The sequence below is a fragment of the Capra hircus genome, chromosome 2, assembly GCF_001704415.2.
Source record: "Capra hircus breed San Clemente chromosome 2, ASM170441v1, whole genome shotgun sequence".
NCBI lineage: Eukaryota > Metazoa > Chordata > Mammalia > Artiodactyla > Bovidae > Capra > Capra hircus.
The window spans coordinates 17,611,311-17,632,885 of NC_030809.1; the positions used below are offsets into that span (position 1 = coordinate 17,611,311).

The window sequence follows — 21,575 nt, forward strand, 5'->3', positions numbered from 1 at the left end:
GTATCACTGATTTCCTTTTAAAAAATTGAAAACAGTTTATAATATTAGCCAACAAAACTATTATACAACCCCCTGAACCAAGCATTAGTTTTTAAAGACATACGTGTGAGAAAATGTTTGATTTCCAAAATAATGGCAGAACTGGCATTTTAGACCTTGTACATTTATGAAAGCATATGCTACTACGTGAGGATATTGGTTATTTTTATCAGAAAGAAAAATGTAACAAACTTGGAAGAGGAATGTAAGGACAGGCACACGTCGCTAATTTGGCTACGCATCTCTTCACCCTTTATGCATCTCTTCACCCTTGATCTGTTATTTGAATTTGAAGCCAAGATAAATGTAAGCTTGTAACTATCACCAGAGGCAGGAGAAGCTTTGAAGGTGTTTTGGAACAAAGACTGGAGAGTCCTAGACCAGGAAGAAAATCTTGAAGCACTTAGGATTTCTCTTCCATCCTGCTTGCTATAAATATCCCTTGGGAAAAGCCAACGGGCTTCTCACACGGTCTCATGAACTGGACCTGCAGGAAAACACGAGGGCTCTGTTGTAGCACGTCTATCAGTTATGCATGTGCCGGCAGTGAGACAAACGGGGAGGCTGTAGGAACCGGGAAGCAGGACAGAGGTTGATGAACTTAAACATAATTAAGCTTTGGGCTTCCCTGGAGATCAGTTCTGGGTGTTCATTGGAAGGACTGATGTTGAAGCTGAAACTCCAACACTTTGGCCTTCTGATGCGAAAAGCTGACTCATTTGAAAGGACCCTGATGCTGGAAAAGATTGAGGGCAGGAGAAGGGGTCGACAGAGGATGAGGTAGTTGGATGGCATCACCAACTCAATGGACATGGGTTTGGCTGAACTCCAGGAGTTGGTGATGGATAGGGAGGGCTGGCGTGCTGCGGTTCATGGGGTCGCAAAGAGTCAGACACTGAGCGACTGAACTGAACTGAACTGAGTGGCTCAGTGGTAAACAATCCACCTGCCAATGCAGGAGACGTAAGAGATGTGGGTTCGATCCCTGGTCCAGGAAATTTTCAGATTTATGTATAAGTGATGACGTACAGCATTTGTCTTTTTCTGTCTGACTTTTTTCACTAAGGATAATACTCTCCAGCTTCACCCATGTTGTAACAAATGCACATTTAAAAATCTAATTCATTTTTATGCCTAAGTAGTATCCCACTGTGTGTGTGCGTATGTGTGTGTGTATGTATATATATACACATACCACATCTTTATCCATTCATCTGTTGATAGACGCAGGTTGCTTCAGTATCTTGGCTTTTTTTTTTTTTTTTTTAGTATCTTGGCTTTTTAAATGCTGCTATGAACATTGGGGTGCGTGTATCTTTTCAAATTGGTGTTTTCATAGCAGTGGAATTGCTGCATAGCTTGGTAGTTCTATTTGTAGCTTTCTGAGGGGCCTCCATGCTGTTTTCCACAGTGGCTGCACCAATTTGCATTCCCACCAACAGCGTTCAAGGATCCCCGTTTCTCCACATCCTGGCCAACATCTATTATTTGTAGTCTTTATGGTGATAGCCATTCTGACAGGTGGGAAGTGATAGGTCATTGTGGTTTTGATTTGCATTTCTCTGATGATTAATGATGCTGAGCATCTTTTCACGTGCCTGTTGGCCATCCATTATATCTTCTTCGGAAACATGTCTGTTCATGTCTTCTGCCCATGTTTTGAGTTGATAAGTTTTTTGATATTAAGTTGTATGAGCTGTTCATGTATTTTGGATATTAACCCCTTATCAGTCATATCATTTACAAATATTTTCTCCATTCAGTAAGTTGTCTTTTCACTTTGTCCATGGTTTGCTTTGCTGTGCAAAAGCTTTTAAGTTTAATTAGGTAGAAGTTACTTACATTCCTTTCATAGACTTGCACAGCCATCACCAAAATCACTTCTAGAGCATTTTATTGTCCCAAACAAGCACTGTACACATTAGCAGACACTCTATTTCCTCCCCAGCATTCCCAGCCTATGTGCCCCTCATCTATTTTCTGTCTCTCTGTACCTATTCTGGACATTTTATGTAATTGAATCACACAGTACATGCTATTTTGTGACTGACCATTTTTACTTGGCATTATGCTTTCAAGACTTATCCATGTTGTAGCATGTGTCAATACTTCGTTTATTTTTATTGCTGAATAAAGTTCTAGTATACGGATATATCACATTTTATTTATCCACGCATTAGTTGCTCGACATTTAGGTTGTTTCCGCTTTTGGCTTTTATGCAGAATGCTGCTATGAATATTCATATATAAGATTTTGAGTGGACATATGTTTTCATTAATCTTGGGCATATACCTTGGAGTGGAAATGCTGTGCCATATGGTAATTCTATGTTTAAACTTTTGAGGAATTGCCAACCTCTTTTCCAAAGCAAAGTATATGAGGGTTCCAATTTCCCCATATTCTCACCAACACATTTTGGTCAGGTTGACACATAAAATCAACCATCACAATCTATTGCATTAAGCCTGGAAAGGTGTGGGTGGGCTGCCTTCTATACTGACAGATGGGCAGAATGATGGTCTGGGATAACGATGTAGTTTCTAGGTCACCTTCATATCTGGACTGGCTATAAAAACAGTTTCGTCAAGCTGACACTTTAGGGCAGGGGTCCCCAACCTCCAGACTGCAGACAGGTACCTAATGTCAGATCAGCAGCAGCATTAGATTAGAAATAAAGTGCGCAATTGGCATATTAATGAAAGCCTTAAGAAGATGACACCACCCTTATGGCAGAAAGTGAAGAAAAACTAGAGTCTCTTGATGAAAGTGAAAGAAGAAAGTGAAAAAGTTGGCTTAAAGCTCAACATTCAGTAAACAAAGATCATGGCATCTGGTCCCATCACTTCATGGCAAATAGATGGGGAAACAGTGGAAACAGTGTCAGACTTTATTTTGGGGGGTTCCAAAATCACTGCAGATGGTAACTGCAGCCATGAAATAAAAAGACACTTACCCCTTGGAGGAAAAGTTATGACCAACCTAGACAGCATATTAAAAAGCAGAGACATTACTTTGCCAACAAAGGTCCATCTAGTCAAGGCTATGGTTTTTCCACTAGTCATGCATGGATGTGAGGGTTGGACTATAAAGAAAGCTGAGCACCAAAGAATTGATGCTTTTGAACTGTGGTGTTGGAGAAGACTCTTGAGAGTCCCTTGGACTGCAAGGAGATCCAACCAGTCCATCCTAAAGGAGATCAGTCCTGAATATTCATTGGGAGGACTGATGTTGAAGCTGAAACTCCAATACTTTGGCCAGCTGATGCGAAGAGCTGATTCATTAGAAAAGACCCTGATGCTGGGAAACACTGAAGGCAGGAGGAGAAGGGGTCGACAGAGGATGAGATGGCTGGATGGCATCACCGACTCAATGGACATGAGTTTGAATAAACTCCAGGAGTTGATGATGGACAGGGAGGCCTGGCATGCTGCGGTTCATGGGGTTGCAAAGAGTCAGACACGGCTAAGCAACTGAACTGAACTGTTTCTATGTGTATGTGTGTATAAAAATTGAAAAAAAATTTTTTACACACTTTGCCCAACAATTTTACCTTGCTAGTAATGCTTAAGTATATAAGTTTATAAATAAATAGAACATATGATAATTTGCTAATTACAAGTTCATTCAAAATTATATCGAGATGGTAATTGTGTATGTTCCAGAAGAAACTAATTAATAAGGTACAGCAAAAACAAACAAACAAAAAGGAAGTGTACAATAAAAATACTGAACTTGAACTATCCCCAAACCATCCCTCCCTTTCTCTGGTCTGTAGAAAAATCGTCTTCCAGGAAAGCAGTCCCTGGTGCCAAGAAAGGTTGGGGAGCACTGGTTTACCCTAAAACTTTCAATATTCTGTGCTAGAACTTCCTCAAAAGTTGATTTGCTCCCACTTTCTGTCTAATCCATACTACCAAGGCCCCAAAATTGGAGCACAGATTGTCCACAGCCTTAGTCCCACCCCAATTTCAACCATGAGTTCTGAAAGCAGCTGAATAAATAATAAAAACTAAGAGGAAAGGCTTTTAGAAGCAGCACTTGAATCATTTTATCTCCTTAAAGGACAAGGTTATTACTTGATACAATGAAGTTTAAAGTAAGACTACTATTGTGAAACGATATGTGATTTGCCTAGAACTCAAGAGATAATGTCAGGGTCTTCCACCTCCGATACACGAAAAGAGCTCAGCGCTTGTCTTTCATGTTCTGGTTTAGAATGGCTTTTTATTCATTTAACCCAGACACACCAATCTGTGACTCACAGATAGTAAGCGCCTGTGCTCCAGCCCTGCTCTCAACCTAGCTGTGTCAACAAAAGACTGCCAGACAGCTAACAGCAATGACACTTGTGAAGATGAAGTGATTTCTTGGAAAAAGCCTTCTATGGGAATGAAATCAGTGTCCTGAAGAGGCAGCTGTAGTCCCGTGCTCACTGCAGCATTCTTCATGGTAACCAAAATATGGAGACAATCCAAGTAAGTGTCCACTGATGGAAAGTGTCCACTGATGGAATATTATTCAGCTATTAAAAAAGAAGGAAATCCTGCCCCTTGTGACAGGAGGAATCTCGAAGACACTGTGGCAAGTGTAATAAACTAGGCAGAGAAAGACAAAAGCTGTAGCATCTCACTCATGTAGAATCTAAAAAAAAAAAAAAGAGTTGAAGTCATGGAAGCAGAGAGTAGAACAGTGGTTGCCAGGGTCTCGTGGGTGAGAGAAATGTGGAAATGTTGGTCAGAAATCTATGGTGCAGCACGGTGACTATAGTTAACAATATGGTAATGTATGCTTAGGGCTTCCCTGGTGGCTCAGATGGTAAAGAATCTGCCTGCAATGAGGGAGACCTGGGTTTGATCCCTGGGTCAGGAAGATCCCTGGAGAAGGGAATGGCAACCCACTCCAGTATTCTTGACTGGAGAAATTCATGGACAGAGAAGCTTGGTGGGCTACAGTCCATAGGGATGCAAAGGGTCAGACAAGACTGAGCAACTAACACTTTCACTAAATGTATGCATGAAATCTGCTGAGAGAGTAGACAAAGCGTTCTCACCACCACCAAAAAATAAAAAAAAAACTGACACATGAGGTGACAGATGGTTTTATTGACTTGATTGTGATGTGACAGTCATTTCACAATATATATGTGTATCAAATCATCACGTTGTACACTCTAAGTATATATAATTTATTTGTCAATTATACCTCAATAGGCTGGAAGGGGAAAAAAAGAAAAGCTTTTTTTGGGTATTCTGGATGCAAAATACCCATGGTCCAGAGGAGAAGTTTCTCAGACAGCAGATGAGAGTTTGCCTGGGATTGTGGGCGGGGGGGGGGGGGGGGGGGGGGGCGGGTGGTGAGGTGGCTGGCTTTCAAAGGGCACAGAAAAATTTTGGAGTTATTTGATTGAGCTGATGGTTCCACAGACTTATGCTAAAACTCATCAAGTTGTACATTTAAATATATATAGTTCACGCTACATGAATTATACCTCAATAAATCTAAAATATTTCAGAGGGATAAAAAAAGACTTAGTCTTACAGATAAAAAAAATCTTACATAGCTCTTTCCAAACAAGATGGATCATCTACACTTGAGGTATTTGCCAGAAACTCTATCTTGACTTACTGTCAAAAGCCAGGTTGAAATGAATGGTATCTGAGAAGGTCAGCCCACAAGAATATTATCCATTTGCTCATGTTCTGATCAGCAAAAGGAAAACATACGAACCACATAAGCCTGGTACCTCATCAAAATGTTCTCACTTAACCACAATTTCTTGTAATGTTCTCAATTATTTTTAATCAAGGCTTGATATAAGAAGGAGCAATGTGAATATTTTTGTTTTGCAAAAAAAAAAAAGGAACTAGGAAGAAAGATGGAAATTTATGATAAGTAGAATTATAGTCCCTCAAAGATGTCCACTGGGTTCCCTGGTGGCTCAGATGGTAAAGAATCTGCCTGCAATGAGGGAGACCTGAGTTCGATCCCTGGGTCAGGAAGATCCCTAGAGAAGGGAATGGCAACCCACTCTAGTATTCTTGCCTGGAGAATCTCATGGACAGAGGGGCCTGGCAGGCTGCAGTTCCATAGGGTCACAAAGGGTCGGACAAAACTGAGCCACTAACACTTTCACTTTCAAAGATATCCACATCATAAACTCTGGACCCTGTAAATATGTTACCTTACAGAGCAAAGGGGAATTAAGGTTGTAGGTGTCATTAAGAATGTTAATCAGCTGACCTTAAAATGGGGAGATTGTTTGGATTATCCAATAACCCAGTTACCCCAGGTAGGCCTAATGTAATCCCAAGAGCCCTTAAATGTGGAAGAGAGCAGAACAGAAAAGCCTGTGGGAGCTGCAGCTGTGTAGAAAGGTACAGAATGATGCAGCCATTTCTGGCTTTGAAGACAGAAGAAGTGGCCGGGATCCAGGGAATGTGGGCTGACTCCAGAAGTCTGAGCTCTCCCCTAGGGCTGCCAGGAGGAACACAAACCTGCCAGCTCCTTGATTTTAGCGAAGATCCCTTTCAGACTTCTGACCTCCAGAATTATGAAATAGTAAGCTACTGCTTTCAGTCACCAAGATGGTGATGCTCTATTAGAACAGCAATAGAGAACAGAGTGTGTCCAGTGAAGTAAAATAGCACTGGTTTCATTTATTCACACATTCATTTAACAAATACTGAAAACTCTCCCTGGGCAAAGCATTGAGTTGGGTACCCTGTTGGGAACAAAGCAGGTACAGGTGGAAATGAAATCCATGGTGCCCACGAATGGAGGAACCAGACAATGATAAGATACTGGAAAGAGGACAAGAAGAGGTACCAGGCAGGATGAAGTGACGTGAGCGAAAGTCTCTCAGTCCCGCCGACTCTTTGTGATCCCATGGAATGTAGCCCGCCAGGCTCCTCTGTCCACGGAATTCTCCAAGCCAGAATACTGGAATGGGTTGCCTTTCCCTTCTTCAGGGGATCTTCCCAACCCAGGGATCAAACCCAGGTCTCCCACATTGTAGGCGGATTCCTAACCAGCTGAGCCACAACGGAACCCACCACCCAGGCTTTGGTCGCGAACACTGCAGGGCCTGCCTGACTCTTCCACCTACAAGCTGGTATATTATGCGGCCCAGCCTTCAGTGAGGATTTTTTTTTTCTTCCCCCATCACTTTTCTCCTATCTCAGAGAAATAAAGATGGTCTTTCTATTCCCACCTGCATGTTAGGTTTCAGGTCCTTTCCTCCAGTTATAAACGTGCCGAGAGCATTTGAAAACCTCAGTCAAAGCTGGAAACTACAACCCGCCACAAGAGTGTGCACGTGAGGTGACTGCATTTTTTTTTTTTTTTTTTCCTGCCAAACCAGAATTAGCCGGTATGGGAATGAACAAGCGTGGAGATTTGAAATTGCACGGATTGGAAGGAAGCTCAGGTTAGGTTCGGGCACCTCCAAACGCACCCCACCCCCTTTTTTTTAAAAGCCACATGGACTGAGGTCTCGATCTCCAAGCTCCCCAAGACGGAGCTGGCCGGGCAGCGAGAAGCAGAGGCGCCGGGAGCCCGCACTGCGCGCGGAGCCAGGCGGAGCGCCGAGCCGCGGGCGCAGGCAGCTCCGGGATGATCCGCGACATCGCCACAAATCTCTCCGCCCAACCGCTCCGGGGGCTCCGAGGAAGGCAGCGAGTTCGGAGATCGGGGCCGGGAGCCGAGTGAGGCCGCCGCCCGGCGGGCTGTGGGCGGTGAGTATGCCGGGCCGCGCTGCGCCGCTGGCTCGGGGATGGAGAGGCGCCGGCGGCATCTTGGACTGCGGTGGCCGCTGCGCCCAGAGACGCCCTGGAAGCGGCGGCGCGGGCCCCCGGGCCGGATCGGGGAAGGGGTTTCGGGCGATCGAGGGCAGGGCTGCGCAGAGGCGCGGTAGTCCAGCTCAGGCCGCCCGCCTGGGGGCTCGGGAGCCTCGGGTGAGGTCACCTCGGGGCGGGCGGGCTAGCGCCGGGCCGGGGCGGAGCGTGGGGACGCGCTTCGCTCCCACCGTGGCCAGGGCCCCGCGCCCGTCGTCCAGGGCGCACGGCTCCCCTCCGCACTCCCACCCGGCCCCGGAGGCGCCCTCGGCCCCGCGCCCAGCCTCGCCCCCAGCATCCTCTCCCGACCCCCGTTAGGGACTCGAACTCCAAGTGATGGGGCGCGGGGAGGAGGGGGTGGGGGAACCAGGGTCAGAGGACTTTCGGGGTTGCGGGAGGACTCCTGGGGCAGGCTGCAGGGATTGCGATCGGCCCCGCTTTCCCGCGGAGCTGGCGGGCTCCCAGCGTGTGGGGAGGCACGGGATGGAGAGGGGGGTGAGGGGGTCTTGAGGTGCTGGGGAAGGCGGAGCACGGAGAGTCCCTCCCGAAGAGGGCGGCGATAGGGGGAGGCAGGCGGCTGGGAGGCCGGACCGCGGGGGTCCAGCCCCTGCCGTGAGATTCGGGTCCCTCAGAGCGGTTCTGATCGAGGCCCCTCAGGAAGGGAAGGGGAGACAAAAATGAGGCAAGGGGCCGGGGGCAGCTTTGTCGGGACCGGACGCCACTGAGGCCTCGGACGGCGTTTTCGGAGCTCAACTCTGCTTAACAATTAAGCCGTTTTCTTTCCACGGAAAAGCTGATCTAGGCTCATTAGCAAGGATGAGTGAGGGTTATTATTGGACACTGGAAAGGTTCCTTTTCGCTTTGCCTGTGATGTGTATGTGTATGTGTATGAGACAGTCAGTTAGTCAGTTAGTTATTCTCCATTCACTAGTGATGGCGGATAAAATAGGCTTTGGAATCCCTCAGACCCGGGTCCAAATTTGGCTTACCACGCAGGTGGCGCCAGTAGTAAAGAACCCACTTGCCAATGCAGGTAGACTTAAGAGAGGTGGGTTCGATCCCTGTGTTGGGAAGACCCCCTGGAGGAGGGCATGGCAACCCATTCTAGTTTCCCTGCCTGGAGAATCCCATGGACAGAGGAGCCTGGTGGGCTGCCGTCCACAGGGTCGCAGAGTTGGACATGACTGAAGCAGCTTAGCGCGCATGCATGCACCTGGTAGTTTAGCCTCTCAAAGCTGCATGGCCCCCGTTCTACAAGTAGCCTTGATTTCCTTATCTGTGAAATGGAACATTAGTATCAACTGGACAGAATCGTGGTGGAGAAGCCACCAAGCACAATCCCTGGCCATAGGAGGCACTCAGGTGTTCAGTTCCCTCTAATTTATGTGTTCAGTTCAGTTCAGCCGCTTAGTCGTGTCTGACTCTTTGCGGCCCCATGAATCGCAGCACGCCAGGCCTCCCTGTCCATCACCAACTGCCGGAGTTCACCCAAACTCTTGTCCATCGAGGCGGTGATGCCATCCAGCCATCTCATCCTCTGTCATCCCCGTCTCCTCCTGCCCCCAGTCCCTCCCAGCATCAGGGTCTTTCCCAATGAGTCAACTCTTCGCATGAGGTGGCTAAAGTATTGGAGTTTCAGCTTTAGCATCAGTCCTTCCAAAGCACACCCAGGACTGATCTCCTTTGGAATGGACTGGTTGGATCTCCTTGCAGTCCAAGGGACTCTCAAGAGTCTTCTCCAACACCACAGTTCAAAATCATCAATTCTTCGGCGCTCAGCTTTCCTTACAGTCCAACTTTCACATCCAAACATGACCACTGGGAAAAACCATAGCCTTGACTAGACGGACCTTTGTTGGCAAAGCAATGTCCCCGACAGTCGTTTCTGGTGTGCTGTGGTCTCCGCACTAGCTCAGCTGCTCCAGGCTCTTTAGCCTGTTGACCTCAAGTGCACCCTCAAAAGGCTGGATATTTCCAGTACATACCAGGTCTAGAGTGCAAATATTGATAAAGCCAGATTACAGAGGGGCCCACTACACACCTATATCTAATGATGAACCTGCTACCAGCATAGCTGTCCACCTCTGGGGAAGACTGTATTTTATATTTTATTTTGGAGCTTTCCCTTTCACTTCTCATTTATAGTGAACTCCTTACATGCTAACATAATTGACCCTGATGCTGGGAAAGATTGAGGGCAGGAGGAGAAGGGGACGACAGAGGATGAGATGGTTGGATGGCATCACTGATTCAAGGGACATGAGTTTGAGCCAACTCTGGGAGATAGTGAAAGACAGGGAAGCCTGGCATGCTGCAGTCCATGGGGTCACAGAGTTGGACCAAACAACGACATCACAATAGTCAAATTAAAAATCGATGACTTGCTTATAAAGCTTACTCCCCTAACAGCGGTGTGGAAAGTTTAATTTCCTTTTCATCTCTGAAACACTCCCGCAGGCTCTGAATTATTTTCATTTCTGCCTGTTACCAGGTAAATATGTAGCTGACTTCCATGTCATAGCCTGCATGTGTTACTTCATTTACCCCATAAATAGTTTCTCTTTCACTGGCAATGAACTCACTTTAGGGAAGGTGGGAAGTTGACTATTGGTCCCTAATCTTCCCATCTCCTTCCTTCAGCTTTTTCAGTGCCAGGCCCTAATGTGCCAGGCAGGGCTTCTATTGTAGGTGAGCCTAGAATGGGTCACATTTTATACTTCTATCATTAGGCAGACTGTCCTCTCATGGTGGGAGATGAGGGTGTTGGGGAAGTACACACACAAGTCTACAGCCCAGTGCAGAATAGTCTTCCCAAGGGAAAGGGCTCTGAATTGCCACCAGTCTACTGGAGGCAAGAAGCTGAACCAGCAGATGTTTAAAAGATAGAGGGAACTTTACTTTCTTATAATAAAGTTTGTTATTCAGTCACTGAGTTGTGCCCGACTCTTTGCCACCCCATGGACTGCAGTGCACCAGACTTCTCTGTCCTTCCCATCTCCCGGAGCTTGCTCAAACACATGTCCATTGAGTCGGTGATGCCATCCAGTCATCACATCCTCTGTCGCCCCCTTCTCCTCCTGCCCTCAATCTTTCCCAGCATCAAGGTCTTTGCATCAGATGGCTAAAGTATTGGAGCTTCAGCATGAGTTCTTCCAACGAATATTCAAGGTTGATTTCCTTTTGGATTGACTGGTTTGATCTCCTTGATATATATTTATTTAGAACTTTCCCCAAAAATTTAAATAAAGAGAGAAATTACTTGAAAGACCATCATTCAAAGAATAATCTCCATCAACAGGTTTGTTTCACTCCAGTCTGTTTCACCCCCTCCCCCACGGATAACTTTTTTAAAACAACCAAAAAGGAGTTATTTCATGCACCCCGTTTTGTGACCCCCCCAAGTATAATTCACACCTTAGTGTGACCTTTATATGTCTTCAAAGAGCCTGTGTAGTTTTATTTTTGATGGTGCACTGGCATTGCATAGCTATGGCATGAGTGACTGATTTAACACTTACTGTAATGTTGGATGTTAGAGATATTTGTAAGATTTTTTTTTCCCTCATTCTTTCAAAGTTTCACTATTAGAATTCAGTTAAACCTTGAAGGATGAGCAGAAGAGGAGCAGGAGATTAGAAGGAGAGAAGAGAGTACCCGAAAGAAGAAAACGTCATGCACAAAACCTCGCAAAGCTGTGCCAGGTTCAGGGAGCTGCAGGTGCTTCCACCAGCCTGGAAAGTAGAGGGCAAAGGTGAAGAACGGGAGGAGGGAGCTGGCAGAGTGGCAGATAACGCAAGAGGAGAACCTGGGGGCAGACAGGGCAGTTTGAACTTGATCCTCAAGATAACCTGACGGGGTGGGGAAGTTACACAGTAAGATAGCATTTTATCGCTCCCAGCAGCCTGGGTAAACGAGAGATGACGGGAAGAACCCAGCAGAGAGCAGCAGCGTGGGCAGGAAGTGCAGTGGCTGAGAACTGCCCAGCTGTTTAAGAGATAGAATCATCTAAAAGATAAAAGCAATGAATATGAAAGGAAGAGTCAAGCTGTGTTAATTGCTCGGTGGTGTCCAACTCTTGGCAACACCATGGACTGTAGGCTGCCAGGCTCTCTGTCTGTAGAGTTTCCCAGGCAAGAGTACTGGAGTGGGTTGCCATTTCCTTCTCCAGGGGATCGAACCTGGGTCTCCTGCATTGCAGGTAGACGCTTTACTGTCTGAGCCACCAGGGAAGCCCAACAGATAAAAATAATGAGTATGAGAGAAAGGAAGAGTCACGATGAGCCCCAGGATAGATCCTTTAAATTGCTCTTCCACTAGCATCTTTGATCCTTTAGTGCCTGTTTCTTCCCAACAAACTCTTAGTCTGGGGATTAGTGAACTTTTCCTATAAAGGGTCAGAGAGAAAGCATTTTAAGTTCTGCAGGTCACACAGCCTTCAAAAAGGTAAAAACAATTCTTCGCTCAGGAGTGTCCAGACAGAGGCGGTGCACACGGCACAGAGTGCTTCCCTAAAGGAGGCTGGGCTCTGGGTGCTTTGCCACATCTGCTTCTCTGTCCTCTCGTCCATACACAGAAAAGCCCCCCAGTTGGAGGTGTTTCTAGTGCATTTGGGACCGTTTTGTACATCACCTTCCTCCACTGCAACTAAAGGATTTTCAATAATAATCACATGTCATGGTCAGTAATAATGTTTTTCTGATTTGCTCTTTTGTTTTAAAATAATTACCTGAAACAAAGAATGCATTTGCATTTTAAGGACATTATTCAAACTGGATAAAACATTTCTTGCATTGACTGCTTTCCAAACCCCAGTTTTTCACCTTGCGGTCTTGCACGCTGTTTCGCTCTTTTAAATTTTAAACAAAAATAAAGACTGCAGGTGGGCATGTGGAGGGCAAAAGTCAAGTAGCTGGCATCCTGCTCTTCATCTCCACCATCATGTGATGTCAGGGTCCGTCTCGAATGTCCTGCTAAAGGCAATGATGTGTAACATTGCAGGCACTGCAGATCCCAGCTGAGCTGAGGTGAGTGTCAGCAGTTCTAAATTCTTAGAAACTCTTACTGTCAAAACAGATATGTGCATACAGATGGTCAAAAGACACAGGAAAAGATGTTCAATGCAAATTAAAATTTCAGTGGTCAGAATAGCCACCGTCAAGAAGTCTACAAATAATAAACGCTGGAGAGGATGTGGAGAAAAAGGGAACCCTCCTACACTCTTGGTAGAAATGTAAATTTGTGTAGCCACTATAGAAAACAGTGTGGAGCTTCCTTTAAAACCTAAAAATAGAGTTGCCATATGATCTAGCAGTTCCACTCACGGGCATGTATCTGGAGAAAACCATAATTCAAAAAGATACATACACCCGAATTTTCACTGCAGCACTGTTTATCATAGCCAAAATGTAGAAGTAGCCAAAATGTCCATCAACAGAGGAATGGATAAAGAAAATGTGGTACATATATACAATAGAATAATATCCAGCCATTTAAAAAAATAATGCCATTTGCAGTAACATGGGTGGATCTAGAGATTGTCATACTGAGTGAATTATGTCAGATAGGAAAACACAAATATCATATGCTATCACTCATGTGGAATCTAAAAAATGAAACAAATGAACTTATTCACAAAACAGAAACAGATTCACACTTAGAAAACAAACTTACGGTTACCAAAGAGGAAAGATCAGAGGGAGGGATAAATAAGGAGTTTGGGATTAACATATACACACTACTGTATATAAAATAGATAATCAATAAGGACCTACTGCATAGCACAGGAAACTACATTCAATATTATATAATAACCTATAAAGGAAACTGAATTGCTGTGCTGTACTCCTGACATGCTATTGTAAATCAACTATACTTCAATAAAAAGGTTTTTTAAAAAGAAATAGACAGTAAAGAGAAAAAGCCAGGTATGTGCAGCTGGGGCCCTATACATGTCAGTTCAGTTCAGTCGCTCAGTCGTGTCCAACTCTTTGGACCCCAGGGACTGCAGCACGCCAGGCCTCCCTGTCCATCACCAACTCCCGGAGCTTGCTCAAACTCATGTCCATTGAGTCGGTCATGCCATCCAGCCATCTCATCCTCTGTCATCCCCTTCTCTTCCTGCCCTCAATCTTTCCCAGCATCTGGGTCTTTTCCAGTGAGCCAGTTCTTCTCATCAGGTGGCCGAAGCCAAAATATCACCATTAGTTGTCTGAAATAACTTCCATGTAGAGCACAGTGTTTAGAAAATGATGCTGATGCGATGCTCACAGACATAATATGAAAACATCATTGTTTGAAACTTTGACCAACAAAGGATTTTTTCAGGGAAGAGTATTTTGTCATTGACATCTAGAATTACTGGCACAACAGTGATGACAAAAAAGCAGACCAACTTTTAGTCGTTTGTTCTTGCTTTTTTTGTCCTCTTTGGTGGTTTCTGGGGCCTCTGCTCTGTCCATGGTGCTTCACTGCCTTGCAGGGCTCAGCTGCCCAACAATCATTTCCACTTGTTGTAGACAGTAGTTTGTTTCATTGTCCTGAACACGGAGGCCCCAACATAGCCACCATCCTCCTCGTTCTCAACCAATGAGCTAGCTTCCCTGGACTTCACCAAAGAAATTACACTAATAAGCATAACTTTCCATCCCATGCTTACCATCTTATCTCTATCTACCTGCTGCTTCCTCCAGTCTTAGAGGATTGGTCACCCTTCCTGATCAAGACTAACCCTGTCCCATGACCTCTGGGATTAGTCATTCTCTGTCTTTCTGGGCTTCCCAAGTGGCTCAGTGGGTAAAGAATTTGCTTGCAGTGTAGAAGTCACAAAATACTTGGGTTTGATCCTTGAGTTGGGAAGATCCCCTCGGGGAAGGGCACGGCAGTCCACTCCAGTATTCTTTCCTGGAGAATCCCATGGACAGAGGAGCCTGGCAGACTACGGTCCATGGGGTCACAGAGAGTCAGACATGACTGAAGTGACTTAGCACGCGTGCATCTATGTCTGTCTCTGTCTTTATCTCTATCTCTATTTTTTTCTTTATTCTCAGTTCCTATGCACATACTTCAATCTCATGCTACAAGATAAAACCAGAGACCTTCCCTGACCTGGTATCGTCTCCCCTCTAGCTCCATCCAACCTCCATCCTCTTGATCGAACAACTTGAGAGATGGGTCTATGCAAAGCACATATCCCATCTTACCTCTTCCTTGTGCAAATGCAGCTGCCAACTGTTCATTTTGTAAAGATAAACTCCAAGATCCTTTTTTGACACATAAGGGTCTTCAAGATCTGCTGCTGCTGCTAAGTTGTGTCTGACTCTGTGCGATCCCATAGAAGGCAGCCCACCAGGCTCCGCCATCCCTGGGATTCTCCAGGCAGGAACACTGGAGTGGGTTGCCATTTCCTTCTCCAATGCATGAAAGTGAAAAGTGAAAGTGAAGTCGTGTCCAACGCTTCGCGACCCCATGGACTGTAGCCCACCAGGCTCCTTCATCCATGGGATTTTCCAGGCAAGAGTACTGGAGTGGGGTGCCATTGCCTTCTCTGCTTCAAGATATAGCCCCTGGCTTTCTGGTAACCTCAACATCACTGTAGTGTCCAAATTTCTTTAGTCTGATTTCCTATTGTCTTATCAGTTTTCTAGCTTCCCAGGTAAATTCCTAGAATGGGGTGGACAGAGGGGATAAAAGTAAGTCTTGTATGTCAGACATAGCATCACCAATATTAGAAAACTCTATCTCCCATTGTCAGATAACAAATTAGCTTCTTCTTTACCAGTCTCCCCTGAGTTGGGTTCGTATGAGTCAGTCCTCCTGAGACCAACCCCCTGTAGCTGTACTGAATAAATCGAACACTTGGACCCACAAAACTAAGAACAATATCCTCTGCCAGGAGCCTGCACAGGACCGAGCTACTCTGCCTAAGGCCAAGCGCCTTCCTTCTCTGACACCTGTATTATCTGTCAGTTTCCACCTCAGTAAGGGATACAAGGCTTGGACTTTGGAATCAGGAATAGCTGGGTTCAATTCCCAGGTTCCTGTCTAGCCATACTATCTACTGGCCTTGAGAACTTGGGAAAGGTGCTTAACTTCTCTGAGTCGATTTTCATTTCTTTGAAATAACCATCATAGTACTAATATACAGGATGACTGTAAAGATGAAACAGGTTTCATAAAAGCACTTGGTCTTGTGAAAAAGCAAGGCGTGTTCCCAAATCTACATAATGACGAAGACTAAAGATCCAGTGTGACTGTGGGGTGACTTTGGTTTTGATGGAGAGGTAGTGCTGTCCAAAGAAGGAGATATTTTTTGTTCTGATGTTCCATGAAGTTATTTGTCCTTATGTATTTCAGAACATCTTGGAAAATGTATACAAGTCATGAGGACATTGGGTATGATTTTGAAGATGACCCCAAAGATAAGAAGACACTTAAACCCCACCCAGATATTGATGGCGGCTGGGCCTGGATGATGGTCTTGTCCTCTTTCTTTGTGCACATCCTCATCATGGGCTCCCAGATGGCCCTGGGCGTCCTCAACGTGGAGTGGCTTGAAGAATTCCATCAGAGCCGCGGCCTGACGGCGTGGGTCAGCTCCCTCAGCATGGGTGTCACCTTGATTGTGGGTATGTTCATGCGTGACCTGTTGTCAGTTATAGTATGACAGTCCCTTGCTGTAAGTCATGCTTTCTCTAGTTGAAGTACCAGAGATTAGATGTTAGTGGATGTTACTCTTGTTTTTATTGTGGTCACATATACATAACATGAAATTTACCCTTTTAACCATTTTTAGGTATACAGTTCAATACCATTGAGTACATTCATCACCACCATCCATCTCCAGAACTTTTCTCATCTTCCTAAACTGAAATCCTACCAATTAAGCCATAACTCCCCATTGCCACCTCTCCTCTCAGCCCCCTGTCTCTGGCCACTACCATTCTGTTTTATGTCTCTATGAATTTGTTTACTCTGCGTACCTTGAATAAATAGAATCTGACAATATTTGTTCTTTTGTGTGATACTCCTATTTGAGTACTGTAAACATTGGTGTTGGAGAAGACTCTTGAGCGTCCCTTGGACTGCAAGGAGATCCAGCCAGTCCAAAGGAGATCAGCCCTGGGTGTTCTTTGGAAGGAAGGATGCTAAAGCTGAAACTCCAATACTCTGGCCACCTCATGCGAAGAGTTGACTCATTGGAAAAGACTCCGATGCTGGGAGGGATTGGGGGCCGGAGGAAAAGGGGATGACAGAGGATGAGATGGCTGGATGGCATCACCGACTCAATGGACGTGAGTCTGAGTGAACTCCGGGAGTTGGTGATGGACAGGGAGGCCTGATGTGCTGCAGTTCAGGGGGTCACAAAGAGTCAGACATGACTGAGCGACTGAACTGAACTGAACTGAACTGAAACATTTTGAGCATTTAAAAAAATGATCATTAAAAATGTTTGCCCCTGTTTTCTTAACTATTATAAATCATTACCATTACAAATCTGTTTTTAAACACTTATCAATATTTTTAAAAGATAAAAAACTTAGAGAAAACATAGTAAAAATAAATAGCCATCTTATTTCAGAGCCCTGGTGTTTTAAATTTGGAATATTGATCCCATGTGGTTGAAAAATCTATTAAACTGTTTTTAGAAAGGTTATAGATATAGCTAACGGGAAGGAATAATAACATATTCTTGTATTTTGTAGTTTAAGCTAACCACCCAGCAGTCTATGAAAGCAATTCTTACCTAGTTGAAGATAGTAAACCAGAAAGCTGAAAAAAAGTGAAAGTGGTTAGTCACTCAGTCTTTGTGAGCTCATGGATTGTAGCCCGTCAGGCTCCTCTGTCCATGGGATTCTCCAGGCAAAAATACTGGAGAATACTGCCCTGCCCTTCTCCAGGGAAAACATAAATGGCCTCAAATTTCTTCCTGGTTTTGTGAAAGTATGTGTATGACAGGCATATGTGTGTTTGACAAGAGTCTGTGCCTTGTCAGTGATTTCCACATTGGTAATTAATTGCTTGAATTCAATTCAGAGATTTGTTGATCTTGGCTGGTATTCAGCCAGTTTGTTTTTGGATAATACCGGTGACATTAGTAACAGTGGCAGTGCTGACAGAAAACAAGGACAGAGTGTTATTTCTCAAGATGTGTGCAGGGGGTATGTGTTTATCACAGGGAATGGTTACTGATCTAGTTTTAAAATTAAATAAGGGCACCATTATGTATGTGAGTGAATTGTTGATAAATCATTTTTGCCTGTAACTGTAATTAACTGACTCCTTCAACCCTGCCGTGGCCTTGTTCAAATCAGGACTGTTGTATCATATGAGAAGTGCAAGTAGGTTAATCTTAGTGCAGGGAGTTGCTAGTTTTATGTTGGGTATGGGCTTCCCTAGTGGCTCAGATGGTAAAGAATCTGCCTGCAATGAACGAGACCCTGGTTGGATCCCTGGGTTGGGAAGATCCCCTGCAAGAGGGCATGGCAACCCACTCCAGTATTCTTGCCTGGAGAATTCCATGGACAGAGGAGCCTGGCGGGCTATAGTCCAGGGGGTTGCAAAGAGTCAGACATGACTGAGTGAATAACACTTTCATGTTGGATATAATTTTACCTTTTCAATGAGTAAGTAAAGGAAAACTAGTCTTCTGAAATACTTAAATCCATTTTCTTACCTTTTTAAAAATGAACATTTAGAGGGTAGAACAAAATACTTTCAGATTCAAACTAGGAACTGTGTGTGTACAACAAAAAAGAAAATTCAGCCAAAGGCCAGGATATTTGTCCCAATTTTCCTAGCCATCCAGTAAGATTGTCTTTGGTATTAATTCATGTTTCACAAGTTCCACAGGCATAAACAATGGAAATCTTTCCTAAAGTTTTTGGATGTGGTTCTTGGGCTTCCCTCATAGCTCATTTGGTAAAGAATCTGCCTGTAATGAGACCCTGGTTCGATTCCTGGGTCGGGAAGATCCCCTGGAGAAAGGATGGGCCACCCACTCCAGTATTCTTGGGCTTCCCTGTGGCTCAGCTCACAAAGAATCTGTCCGCAGTGCGGGAGACCCAGGTCCAGTCCCTAGGTTGGGAAGATCCCTTGGAGAAGGGAAAGGCTACCCACTCCAGTATTCTGGCCTGGAGAGTTCCATGGACTGTATAGCCCATGGGGGTCACAAAGAGTCAGACACAAATAAGCTACTTTCACTTTCACTTTCCTGAAGATGATCCCCAAATCACAACACCTAACTCAACAGTGGTGATGAAATGTGATTGTCACCTTTAATTGGGAGGTAACCGTGGATTCTGAATTCTGAGAGTCTTTGAATTCCAGACAGTGGAGCTTCCAACAGTAGAATAACCTTTCTTCAGGAAAGGTACCTGCCAGATAAACATCTTTTATCTTGCGCTCAGAAATTATAGCACAGCAAGGCTCATAGTTATATAAATGAAAGGTCTTTTATTCTATCATGACCCTAAATTGCTATTCATTATCTAAGGTGCCTGATACAGGTGGCAGCAGATATGTTGAGTGCTTTTCCAAGGCAGAAGTCAGCAAAAACAGCTCTCCTTTATTTAGCACTTATTACACACCAAGTGTGGGCTTCCCAGGTGGTGCTAGTGGTAAAGAACATGCCTGTCAATGCAGGAGATGTAAGAGAGGTGGGTTCAATCCCTGGGTCGGCAAGCTCCCCTGGAGAAGGGTATGGCAACCCACTCCAGTATAATTGCCTGGAGAATTCCACGGACAGAGGAGTCTGGTGGGCTACAGCCCACAGTGTTGTAAAGAGCTGGACACGACTGAAGCTACTTAGCATGCACGAACTCATGCACACGCCAAGTGTATATGATGTACGTGATCTCATTCGATTCTCTGGCAAGCCTGGGGGCCAGACCCTCATCTTCATCTCACAGAGGAGAACATGCAACACTCAGAGACATTAGGTTACTGGAGTTAACTTGTAACCAGTAAGTGAGGGACAGGCTTCAAATGGGATCCACTGGAATCCAAAATGGTGCCCACTCTACCACCCTGCCTGCCGTGACATTGAACGAGAACCAAAAATATATTTGAAGTGAATAAGTATAAATTGTTTTCTCTTTCTCATCCTTGTAAGGACATTGAGTCACCGCTTTTAAATTTAAAAATTCCATGGATTGTGTCACAGAGTTGAAAGCACTCTCTTGGGCAGTGACTCGCACATGGGAAATTAAGTAAATTCATCCTTTGTTTTATTTGGCTGCGTCGAGTATTAGTTGCAGCACTTGAGGTTTTCCTTGTGTCATATAAGGTCTTCCATCTCAGCGCACAGACTCTCTAGTTGTAGCACACAAGCTCAGGAGTTGCATGGGCTTCATTGCTCCACGGCATGTGAGATCTTAGTTCCCTGACCAGGGACTGAACCCACGTCCCCTGCATTGCAAGGCTGATTCTTGAACTGCTGGATCACCAGGAAGTCCCAGCTTAGTAAATTTTTAACCTGAAATAGTCCCACCTGAACACAGGGTTTCATAACTACATAAAGTAATAATGATCAAAAAATGTGACATCTTTTTTATTTTTTTTGGCGACACTGCACAACTTGAGGGATCTTATTGCAATGAGAGTTCTGAGTCCTAACCACTGACTGCCAAGGAATTCCCTAAGATGATGTTTAAAATGCATGATCTTGGACGTCCCTGGTAGTCCTGCGGTAAAAACTACACCCTTCCAACGCAGGGGACTTGTGTTCCACCCCTGGTTGGGGAATTAAGATCCCACATTCCACACAGCACAGTCAAAATAAATAAATAAAATGGATAATCTTACTGAATGCTCCAATACTTTGACCACCTGTTGTGAAGAGCCCACTCATTGGAAAAGACCCTGATGCTGGAAAAGACTGAGGGCAAAAGGAGAAGAGGGAGGCAGAGGATGAGATGGTTAAATAGCTTCGCTGACTGAGTAGATACGAATTTGAGCAAACTCCAGGAGATAGTGAAGGACAGAGGAGCCTGGTGTGCTGCAGTCCATGAGGTTGCAAAATCAGACCCGACTTAGCGGCTGAACAACAACAGCAATACTGAATGTTGAGTACAGCCTCAAATGGTATTACTAAAATATAGATTGCTGTTTGAAGAAGGAATCTCTTATCCCAAGACAAGTTGCCAGAAAGGCAGGAAGAAAAGAGGGTTGACCAAAAAAAAAAAAAGAAATAGAGCAAAGTGTATTCCTGAATCTCCACACAGTGTCCTAAATGCATAGCCTGATGGGCCGCATTGGAACTGAGAGTCAGCAGAGCCTGAAGTATGTGTGAAGTCATGAGAAGTTCTTTCCGGCTTGGTTTGCATCTAGATGTCCTCATGAAAACAGGCTACAGGTGCCTTGCCTGAAGCATGGACGTCCCAAGAGCCCCCTTCCATACTCCCTTAAAGTCTGGAGAAAAAACTCAAATGTGTACAGAAGCCAAACAAGCAATGTACATGAGACCAGGAGGCCAAATAAGAGACTAACATTTGGGTGGGGACTGCGGCAAACTGGAGAGGGTGTGACACAGCCAAACAGGATCACCTACCGTACAGAACCAGCTGCTTTGGGCCATATGGGAAGATCTGTTGCCCCTGGATTTTTTATGAATAATCCTAATTTTTCAATGTTGGCAACTGACTCAAAACATTTAAAATTTTGTTCTTGATAAACACATGTATACACGGGCTCGGTGGAGCCCCTGG

The 21,575-nt window shown here is 44.8% G+C and overlaps 1 protein-coding gene across 3 annotated transcripts in view; it reads left to right on the forward strand.

Moving 5' to 3' along the window:
• The window catches only part of SLC16A14 (solute carrier family 16 member 14), a 34,279-nt gene continuing 20,091 nt past the window's right edge, over positions 7,388 to 21,575 (forward strand). The window contains exons 1-2 of one of the 3 annotated variants that reach the window (XM_018058549.1): positions 7,388 to 7,773; positions 16,225 to 16,496. In XM_018058549.1, coding sequence (XP_017914038.1) covers positions 16,238 to 16,496 — 259 coding nt within the window. In that variant the 5' untranslated portion in view covers positions 7,388 to 7,773; positions 16,225 to 16,237. Of the gene's footprint in view, positions 7,774 to 11,412; positions 11,624 to 12,611; positions 12,897 to 16,224; positions 16,497 to 21,575 lie in introns of those variants that run through there. The other 2 variants (XM_005676653.3, XM_005676652.3) reach the window with 2 other exon arrangements.